General features: G+C 40.7%; 1 protein-coding gene across 8 annotated transcripts in view; it reads left to right on the forward strand.

Moving 5' to 3' along the window:
- Window positions 1-11622, forward strand: part of Snap91 (synaptosome associated protein 91) — a 113177-nt gene that overhangs the window by 31970 nt on the left and 69585 nt on the right. For all 8 annotated transcript variants that reach the window (XM_026779293.1, XM_013346394.2, XM_005347544.3 and 5 more), the window contains exons 3-5: window positions 9513-9655; window positions 10294-10369; window positions 11202-11304. In XM_026779293.1, the coding sequence (XP_026635094.1) occupies window positions 9513-9655; window positions 10294-10369; window positions 11202-11304 (322 nt within the window). The remainder of the gene's footprint in view (window positions 1-9512; window positions 9656-10293; window positions 10370-11201; window positions 11305-11622) is intronic.

Consider the following 11622-nt stretch of genomic DNA (forward strand, 5'->3'; position numbering starts at 1 on the left):
CCTGCTGCCCTCCCCTCCCTTAGCTGCCCTCCTCTCCCCCTGCTGCCCCCTTCTCCCCCTGCTGCCCTCCCCTGCTTCTGCTGCCCTCTCCTCCTCCTGCTATCTTCTCCTTCCTGTGATGCCCTCCCCCGGCAGTCTTGCTCCCACTAAGACCCTCATAGGCAGTCCTATCCTTCCAATGTGTCTTCTTCCCACTGTCTGGGGGACAGGAGGAAATTCAACCACCTTCTTCCAGTATTTTCTATTATGTCCTGGGCTTCTCCATGTAACTTCAGAGCCCCTATGTTCAAACTTCATGTTTGTAGTGTTTTTACACATTCTTAGGTTGCCTTTCCTACAAGACAATCCCTTCTTCCTGTCTAAACAGAGCCTTTCCATTGTGCCCTCTGTCCTGGTTCTCGCCATGACTTACCTGATGGTGTCCTAGGCAAAGGGCCCTTTAGCCCAGAGGCAGACCGTGCCAGGTTGTCACTCTGAAAAGATGTAACTACTCTAGGACCAAAGGTTATTACAGCTGGGAGACACTTTGGGGACCACTGGCCTGGTTTCTTTTGTCTTGCTGTATTTTGTTTTAGTCTGTATCAGTCAACATGCATTTATCTGCACATAACAGAATATACGGACTAATGGAACTGCCAGTGCCTTTATTGGAGGAGGAGCATTCCAGAGTTTGAGTGGAAGTCAGAGCTATGCAGACCCGGGGTTTGCTGTTTCTCCTCTGCTACCTTCATCTCGATGGCAATCTGTTTTATCTCGAGATGACATGACACTCCCATGGTTTATAAGTACAAGCACTAAAGGAGGAGAGAGCCGTGAATGGGATAGACAGTGTTAAACTGTCCTGTTTTATTTTAGGGTCTCTTTATCACAAAGGGAAGTGTTTACCAGGTGAGTCAAGAGACCGCTCTGTATATATGGAGCTACATGGGAAGCCAGCATGGCATCTGTCTGTCACTGTGGCCTTTCTGACAGGCAGGGCAGGGATGGGATTCTTCAAGTTGAGAGGGAAGAAAATGGCTGTAGGTGTGAGGCCACATTAATGTCTGTCCTTTGTGCTGGACCCGAGAAGAAAATCTTCTAATTGTGCCCATTTATTTTTTATTCTCAAATTGCAAAGGTTTATTTCGCGCATGTGTGTTTATCTGTCTGATGCTGCTACCTGGCCTGCAGGGAGGGAGAGAGGGCTGCCATAGCATACTGCTTGGGTTGTAAGCAACAGGAATGGGTTTCGCAGACTGCAGACTGGAAGTTAGCATGGCTGCTGAGACATTACCGTGGTGAACGGGCTCGCCGTGCTGTCTGCCTGCTGACTCTGCATTGTGTCCACAAAGAGGTATCCTCTCGGGTGTCTTTCACAAGGGCACGAACTCATTTTTCTCAGGACTCCATCCTTATGACTTAATACCTTACAAAGACAATACCTCCAAATGTGATTATAGTTTTCACCTATTGTGAGGGGGGGACATACATATGTAATCTATAATAGAAGAGAAAGAAGGAAAGGGTCACAAAAATGAGTAAATTTGAAAGAACTACAATTAAGTGAATGAATATGAATATTAGTTATACCTCACAACAAATATTTCGAGCCATGTTAAGTTATGGAATGTCTAAAATTTGATAATTTATTTGTTGTGGGTCTTTGGTGTGTAGCTTCTCATTTCTGTGAGTTTAAGTTCAGTTACGTTTAGATTGTGTCGTAAAGAATGACCAATCCCTTATTGGTCTAGCATTCAGGGGAGGAAATTTATATCCTCGTGCAGTTTGACAGAATTCAAACAAATGTTGAGATCTTTTTTGTATTTTATTTTTAATTTTATACAAATTTTGTTTGTTTACTGTGTGTGTGTATCTGTGTCTGTCTGTCTGTGTCTTAGGGGAAGGGACATGTATGCCAACATGCATTTACGAAAGTCACAGGACAACATGAGGGAGTCAATTTTCTCCTTCCACCATGTGGCTTCAGGGATGAAACTCAGGTCCTCAAGCTTGGTGGCAAGTGCCATCTCACCAGTCCCTCTAGATTTTCTTTTTTCTTTTCTTTTTTTTTTTTTTTTGAGGGTGGGGAGTTCAAGATAGGGTTTCTCTGTGTAGCTTTGGCTGTTCTGGAACTTGCTCTGTAGACTAGACTGTTCCCAAACTCAAAGATCCACCTGCCTCTGGCTCCCAAGTGCTGGATAAAGGTGTGTGCCACCACTGCTCTACAACCACTTGAGATTTCTAAATGGACTACAAGACATCTTTATAAATTTCGACTGACTGATGTATATATAACAGCAAAACAGAAAGCTCCTCATTCTGTGTGATTGGATTATGTTTCATCCAGTAAGAGCTAGCAAAAGAAACCGGCCTCTAATACCTAGCACTAATTTTTGAATAAAAATAGTAATTACTAGTGGAAGTAGTATTTGAGACAATCTCTCCCTCTAACGCAAGCTCACGTTGAACTGGCCACCCTCCTTCTTTAGATCCTGAATGCTATAATAATAAGTATGCATAGTGCGTGTCTGCCTAAAATAACAGGCTAAGTATAGCCATCTCAGATAACCATCTTTTCCATATCATGGCCAATGCTGGTACCAAAGCTCCAGGGATTCTGACAGGACTTCCTTCCTTCCTGTTGGACGTGGAGCTCAATGGAAGAGAGACAGGTGAAGTAACAATTACAGTTCTGTGTGATGAGGACTGCAGTCAGGGTGTGTTAAGGTGGTGGTTAGCATAAATGACAGTGTCTGTCCTGTAAAGTAGTTAATATTATCCCCATGGCTAGCGGCCAACCAGATTTATACAAGTATCACATTAGCTTGTCCATAAGTAGAGAAGCCAGGCTGCAAACTAGATCCTTGGCCCCAAGCCCAATGCCCTTCACCTTACACTGTATGAAACAAGGCCAGAGCCTCTTTCTCATGACAGCAAGGTCACAAATTCATGGGGTCGACTGTTTGAGATTGATCCCAGATGAACTTTCAGTTCAGTGATGACAGGGACCGTCTAGACAATAAGAACAGCATGAAACAGTTTCAGAATAATTTTGATGGAACACAATTTTTGGCATAGAAAAGACTAGTAAGGTAACTGAGCCTTCTAATGAAAGGTTGTGTTCTCAAGGTAAAATATAACGTACAAACCTTATACTTACAGTACAAGCATAAGTAAAGGCCTGGGGTGTAAATATAAGGTAGGAGATTTATCCTTGGAATGTTTGGGGCTCATTCAGTGGACAGCAGAAGACTCCAAGGAGGCTATGGTCAGAAGAGAGGGCAGTTAAATTCCCACAAATACATCTGCTCATGCTGGAGGTAAACCAGAGCAGAGATTATAGGACACTCCAAGCAAGAAGTAACAGGGGACCTGTCATGATCCCTGCCTATGATTCAAGTGGCTGTCAGTGCCACCCAGACCTGTTAAACAAAGGGAACCATGAGTCTAAGAACAGTTCAGGCTTGTTGCCACTTTATTATTTCAGAGAATAATTGTTTAAGGAGTTATAGTTTTCTCACTTATTTCTATTTCTTTAATTCTTATTGATGAATTATCTTACCTCAAAGAGAATTCCTACAACAAATTTTCAGTTGTTAAAAATAACCACAAATAGAGGTTTATATTTTGTGGCAAGATAGAGTAATGGAGGAGGGTTGTATTTACTCTACTGCCTGAAGCAATTGAAAATCTTAAAAATAATAAATGAAACCACTAGTTACTATGGAAATGCAAACAAACCCCACCATGAGATATAGCATAGCTGTTAAGTAGCGGGAGGAAGGTGGGTAACAAATGACTGTCTCAAGCCTTGGCAGAGATGTCCTGCGGTGGAACACTCATTCACCTCCAGTGAGAATTAAGCCCTGATACATTTCTTTTTGAAGTAATTTCCTGAGGTTAAGTATCAGAAAATGACCCAGTTCATCTACTTCCAAGTAATTAATTGCCCAAGGGAAATGAAACTACATGCCGATATACACATACACACAATTATATAGAGAGGCTCATGGAAGATTTGAGTGTAATGCTAAAAACTGATAACTGAGAAAGTGGTAAATAGATCCAGGTGCTTGTGGTGTGTCTGTGTAATGACCCACTAGGCAGTGCAGTGGCAGAGACTATTCATACGTGTAGCAACATGGACTAATCTCAGTCTAATTACTCAGATGAACAAAATCCACACCATTCCTGAGGAAGTGGCTCGAGTCTCTTTATGTAACATTTATAAAGCACATATACCTATATATTTCCCAAAAGAAGACTGAAGTCGCTAAGGGGACGGCGAAGAAGGAAGAGGAAAAGGAAGGAGTTTTAGAAAGGCCCATTAAGGAGCCCATTAAGGTGATGGGTGTGCCACATCTTGATTTCTCTGGTAGTTTTATGAGAGGGTGTTTGTTGAAACTTGACAAATAATGTACTTTAAATTTGTGCACCTTTTAGGTCAACTCTATGTTCAGTAAAACTGTATTCAAACTAACAAAAGGAATACCAGGTATATTTTTCAAAGTTAAAACAAAGTTAACACAAACAGTACTTAGTCGTCACTAACTTTTTTTCTGTATATTTGTTACTATACCTTGATTTTTCTTAATTTTTTGAAATAATTTAAATGGAAACTATTTAATGAGGTAACAGAGCAGAAACATATGTAATCTGCTAATGAGAGCATAGATTGACATGGTCACCTCTTAAAGGTATTTTAAAATAAGGTATGTGACAGCCAACAGTGAACTGGTTCTATGAATGAAACATCACAGTCTTAGACTGGCTCTGGGATTCCTTTAACTCTTAAACTATTGATGACCTCAATATAGATGACTTTTTTCTTTTTCTTTTCCAAGACTAGGTTTCTCTGTCTAACAGTCCTGGCTGTCCTGAAACTCACTCTTTAAACCAAACTGGCCTTGAACTAACAGAGATTCACCTGCCTCTGCCTTCCAAGAGCGGGGCTTAAAGCATGTGCGCTACCATGCCCACCCCTTAAGAATGGAAGTGGTAGCATACACCTTTAACCCCAGCTCTTGGGGAGCAGAAGTAAAGGAATCTATGTGAGTTGAGGCTAGCTTAGTCTAGATAGCAAGTTCCAAGCCAGACAGAGATACTTTGTGAGACCCTGTTTCAAAAAGAAAAAAAAAGAAAAATATTAAACTTCGGAAAGTTACAAAATAGTCCTCTTTGATTAATAATAAACTTATTGACATGTAACACATTTTTTAGAGGAAATGATTATTTTCCAAGTTAAATACCAAGAACAAGTATTTTCTGTTTTCTCTCATGTGTGTGAGCATATTTGTGGGTAAGTGTATGCATGTATGTGTGCACATGTGCATTTGTGTTGTGTGTGGGCATGTACATACCACTGGGCACTTGCAGAGGTTAGAGAACAATTTGCAGGAGTCTTGTGGGTCCCAGTGATTAAACTCAGTTGTCAGGCTTTGCAGCAAGCATCTTTACATAACATCCTACTGGCCCCACTCTCTATTTTGTGATAGTAACTACGGCTGAATAGTAAGTCTGATCATTGTAGTTTGAAGTCTCTTAAGCTTCCTTTAAATTAATGGTTTAGGGAGAACACTTAATCACACAGCTGCCTTTTCTCAAGGCAGCCATTGCTCTGCAAGACCAACACTTCATGCAGACTTTCTGTGTGAGACATGGGTCAGATGTTTCCTACACAGGGCCTGAGAGTAAATGCTTTAGACTAAGGACCACTGGATTCAGCTAGGCGTGACAACCACTCACCTTCATTACTGAAAAATGAAGTAAAGGTGGCCTCAAATGACATAAAAAAGATTCCCACAAACAGGGAACAGGCCAGATTCTCCCAGGAAGCTGTAGTAGTTTGTCAGCCTGATCCAGTACATGGGAAGATAAATATAACAGCCAGGTGTGGAGTGGTGCACACCTGTAGTTCTAGCTACTAGGAAGTGGAGTCGGAAAGTAAGGGGCCAGCCCTGTGCAACATCACGGTAACCCAAGGTAACATGGGTTGCTTTTGTGTCACTGACAGAACACACAGCAGAAACAACCTAAGGACAGATGTATTTTTGCTCATGGTTTCAGAGGGCTTCAGTCTCTTAGTTATGTATAATCCATATTATCAACTTCATTTCTTTCTGGATTTTTCTACTTGGCCTCAGCCTGCTATTTCCTGTTGTGTTTTTCCCCCAGCAATAGTTTTTTCCTTGGCCCTTTCCTTTCCATTTTTCCTCCAATGAGCCTGGGTTGACAGCTTCATTGACAAACACAGCAGTTAGTCTGTCAGCTCTATGGTCTACTTGGTGGTTCAGCTAAATAGGACTTTGTGTAGTATTCAACTCTGATGACCCCTAACTGCTTCTGGGACTTCTTGAAGATATTAAATAATAATCTAAGACTTCTTAGATTTGATTCTTATTTACACATCTAATTTTCCTTTTTATTCATATTCTGTGGGCTATGTCTTCTGTGTGTAGTTCAGCTCTCGCCACCAGTGACTCCCAGCTTGTGTCTAGGCCAAATGTTCCCAGTCCCTATCCACATTTCAACATAGATGTCCAGCGGCTCTTTCAAGGTTGTCACAAAAATAGCTTATATATCCCTTCAAAACAACTTTCCTCCATTTTCAATAAATAGTTGACTGGCCTCTGGGCTGAGATCTGAAATTGCCCGGGAAGTCTGTTCTCTTTCCCTCTAATGTCTATTCCTCTGCCTCTACCTATAAATCTGTTTTACTTGCTGTTTCTTTCTGCTCCTCATCTCCCACCAACCTTTCCTGAATTCTCATTAGTTCACTTCTACCACACCTCATCGTGTCTGAGCTTCATAGCTTCCTCTTTTATCCTCTCAGCCTGACTTGCCATGCAAGGGTGAGTTCCCCTTATCCTGTGTCTGTGTGTACCTTGGAGATTGTACTTAGTAGTACAGTATACTGTGTTGTTTTGTAAAAGTCAAATTGTCTTGGTATTTGCCTGCTAGAGGCCCTCATTCCTTCCTTGTCTCTAAAATGAACTCCAGCTCTTCAGTGAAGTTATATTGTGGCTCCTCCTTGGCCATATGCAACTCCTCAACCTAAGCAAGACACACATCTATCCTCATATACTTAACCCCCACAGCACCACAGCTCTTCAGAGATGTACAGTCCTGAAGGATTCATGCCGTATGTGTGTTTAAAAGGCTTTGCTCAAGGGAGGGGAACTGGCTTACCAGTTAAGAATGCATACCGCTTTTCCAGAAGACCTAATCTCAGTTCCCAGCATGCCTGTCAGGTGACTCACAACCACCCACAACTCTTTAGCCTCTGAGGGCACCCGCACACATGCATATCCCCAAACACAGACATACATGAGCACACAACTAAAATCATAAAAAATGCTTTTAAAGCCTTCTAAGACCGGAGAGATGGTTAGGAGCACACACATAATGCTCTTTCAGAGGACCCTAGTTAGATTCCAGTCACCCATGTTGGTTGGCTCACAACCCCCTGTACTCCAGCTCTCGGTATCCGACACCTTGGCCTCCATGGGAACTTGCACTCATGTGCACTGCCAGACATACAGATAGACAGACGGACAGACAGACAGACAGACAGACAGACAGACACACACACACACACACACACACCACACCCTGCAGATAACCCAGGAAATTCACTGATGGAGATGCAGAGACAAACCCACCCTGCTCGTCATTCAAAGTCTACAATGCTTCCATCAGTGCCCAGCATTTCTCCATTTCACAAATAAGATTTTTAAACAGATCACCCCAAAAGCTCCCAGAACCTAAACTTACAGATATTAACAGTTGTTCTTTATTATGAATAGACCAATATATATATATATTATAGATATATAAATATATATAATATTTACTATTATTATTATATAATTACTTCTTAGTTCACATCTTTTTGAAGTTCCAGCCATCTTCCCTATCCTGCCAAGATATTTTTCCCCAATATTTATTTTATTGCACTTCTCATCCTTCAAGAACACTTTCTTGGGGCCTGGAGAGATGGCTCAGTGTTTAGGGGCACTGGATGCTCCTCCAGAGGACCCAGGTTTAATTTCAAGTACCCACATGGCAGCTTACAACTGTAACTCCTGTTCCAGGGGATCCGACACCCTCACACAGACATAGATGCAGGTAAAACACCAATGCACGTAAAATAAATTAATTTTTTTTTTAAAAAAAAGAAAGCTTTCTTGGCTTTTTCCAGATGTACCTCCCAAGACTTCCCTCTCTATTAAACTGGAGGCCTACTGCTCCGTTGGGTTGTTAGATTGGATGTAAATGTATTACATAGCTTTTCTATCTTACTGTCTAAGGCCAGATCAGAACAAAACATTGTGTTTTGTCCTCAGAAAGCTTGATGAGCGTAGTGGATGAATATACTGGGATCCTTTGCTCATTCACTATTTTGCTTCTGCTAGTATGCTTCATAACAGTGTATTTGTTAGCATGCTTTAAAATTCAGATCCATGGGGCTGGCGAGATGGCTCAGAGGTTAAGAGCATTGCCTGCTCTTCCAAAGGTCCTGAGTTCAATTCCCAGCAACCACATGGTGGCTCACAACCATCTGTAATGAGGTCTGGTGCCCTCTTCTGGCCTTCAGGCATAACGCAGAAAGAATATTGTATACATAAAAATAAATAAATAAATAAATAAATAAACAAAATAAATATTTAAAAAAATAAAATAAAATTCAGATCCAAGAGAAGTATACTTTTATAAACTGTGTTATAAAAATACATTTCTGTTTTTACCTCCAAGCAGTGAATTAGATTAGCATCTTCATGTTTAAGACATTGCACTTGGAGTGACAGGAGGCTTAACTCGCCTGGTGTTTGTCATTTGAAAACATGGCATCTATAGCAGCAAATAGGGAGGAAAATCAGACAGGAACAGTTTCCTAGTTTGCTTTGCATTGGTGTTATAAGACACCAGGACCAAAAGCAGCTCAGGGAGGAAAGGGTTCATTTCAGCCGCAGGTTACAGTTCATCATGAAAGGGTGTCAGGACAGGAACTCCACCAGGAACCTAGAGTCAGAAGCTGAAGCAGAGGCTGTCAAGGAGTGCTGCTCACTGGCTTGCTTGCTCAGTTTGCTTTTTAAAACAGCCCAGGAGCACCTGCCCAGGGATGGTGCTGCCCACAGTGGGCTGGGTCCTCCCACAGCCAGTGTTGATTAGGAAATGCTCCCAAGACTTTCCCACAGGCCAATCTTATGGAGACATTCTCTCAGTTGAGGTTTCCTCTGCTCAGATGACCTGAATCTGTGTCAAGTTGACAAAAAGACTAACCAGCACAAAACAGAAGAGAATTCACTTGAAAACAAGAGCTCAAGAGTAAATGAATATATTGGTTAATATATATGTGTGTGTGTGTGTGTGTGTGTGTGTGTGTGTGTGTGTGATGTGTTCATATGTAAGAATGGTACAGTATAATGTTTTTCAGTTAACTCTTGTCTAAGTAATTTTGAAGTCATGCTTTAGTCAAGTTTGAGCTGAATTTTATATATACAATAGTTACTGGATCTTTTCTGTTTTCATAGATTTGATCCAGGCTACCAATGAGACCAATGTCAATATTCCGCAGATGGCCGACACCCTCTTTGAGAGGGCGACAAACAGTAGCTGGGTGGTGGTGTTTAAAGCTTTAGTGACCACACACCATCTCATGGTGCATGGAAATGAGGTAACCAAATACACAACTGTTTCTTGGTGGAGGTGGGGGTAGTAAAATATGATGGTAGTTTAAGACCCTTGAATTTTCACTAATGAGGAGGAAAGAAGAACTAAGTGTTTCATGTTCATTTTGAGTAAAATTTCAACCTTGGATTTAGCTATCCTTAAAACTGTATTTTAAGTTGGATACAGAATGATACAGAAGCCTTTAAATGTATATTCTATATGAATGTATTAGCACATAAAAATGTTAAAAGAAAGGATCAGGAGGTCTGCTTCCTATGGGAAGTATTTCTTTGTGTCTTCAAATGAAAATTGCCTTAATGGAATGTCTGCTTTTGAAAAACAGTGATAAAATTAAATTACTTCTTTTTATATGCAATTCCTAAGGAAGCCTATTGAATTGTCCTTGTTTCTGGCGTATGCAGAAGTAAAAGGTCAGAGAATTGAATTGTGATTCAGTGGCTCTTTCTCCGGAGTTCTAAAAGCAATTTCTCTGGTAGACAAAGTTAGCAGCATAGGATGCTTCCTAACTAAGTGAGCACAATAAAGCATTGTAGACATAAACAAATACTGCTTTAGCATCAGAAATCATTTAAGGGTATGATGTGAAAATATGGGCGTTTAATCCTAATTTTTGTTTTTCAGAGATTTATTCAGTATTTGGCCTCTAGAAATACGCTATTCAACCTCAGCAACTTTCTGGATAAAAGTGGATCCCACGGTGAGAAAATAAAATCTGGGGGTGGGCATTAATCCAAAGTCATTGTTACGGATAGTTCCATTGGTTACTATTAAATTAATTATTTCATTGTCAACAGTTGAGCATATAAACTACATATTAATTTTATTTTGTCACTTTGAGTGTTCACTTTAAAAGGTGAACCCTGGTGATTCTGCCCCACGGTTTGTGATGTGGGAGTGTCATATATCAATCTGTTGATTTTTGCTTATAAAAGTTCATGCAATGAGGGAACTAAAGATGTCAACCAAATGAAAAAGAAAAAAATTCCCCTGGTTCATTCATGCTGTTTGCTTGCTATTACATACGTGTAAAGGTAGATAGACCCATACGAGATGGCTGTGTGTCACAGCCTGTGTGAAACAGGCTGGTATTTGTAACAGTGAACACAAGTTTGTCTTTGTCTAAGGGAGAAATTGCTTTTAAAACTCGAGAGAAATAGCTATTGAGTCACAATTCAATTCTGTGACCTTTTACTTCTGCATACGCCAGAAACAACGAAAATTCAATAGACTTCCCTAGGAATTGCATATAAAAGAAGTAATTAAATTTAATCAATTTTTTTTTTAAAAAAGAGGATCAGAAAAGACTTTGTACAGGACAGAGTAATCACCATGTCAAATGGCCAGGGTACCCCACACGGTACCCTTGGCCTGCAAGCAGGATGGTAAATAAGACTTGCCATCACATGTTGAGTTCCGTCTCAGAGGCAATCATGACAACCCCTGTCTATTTTGGGGAGCTAAAAATAATTCCTAGTATGCAGAGTGCAATGGAAGGCATTGTTCACAGCCCCGTCTCCTCTCTCTCCCAGGTTACGATATGTCTACGTTCATAAGGCGCTACAGCAGATACCTGAATGAAAAGGCGTTTTCCTACAGACAGATGGCCTTTGACTTTGCCAGAGTGAAGAAAGGGTATGGCTCTCTTGCTCTCCCCCTTCTTATTTATTTAAGCACAGTAAATCCTCAAGGCATACATCACTTATTTAACTAAGCTGACATGCCAACTAACCTTGATCCTGAAAGGCCCAGTTCACAGTCACCAACAGCTGAGTAAGTTAGTATGATAGTACCCCTGGAGCTGTGTGGTACTTTGTGTGCTCATACATGAAAATCTCATTTGCTCCTCAGACATTATGTGATGCAAATGTTTGTTAAAACTGTTTAATATTCTTTTTTTAAATTTCTTTTGTAATTCCTATATATATATATATATATATATATATATATATA

The sequence above is a fragment of the Microtus ochrogaster genome, chromosome 5 (genome assembly GCF_000317375.1).
Source record: "Microtus ochrogaster isolate Prairie Vole_2 chromosome 5, MicOch1.0, whole genome shotgun sequence".
In the NCBI taxonomy this organism is placed as follows: Eukaryota; Metazoa; Chordata; class Mammalia; order Rodentia; family Cricetidae; genus Microtus; species Microtus ochrogaster.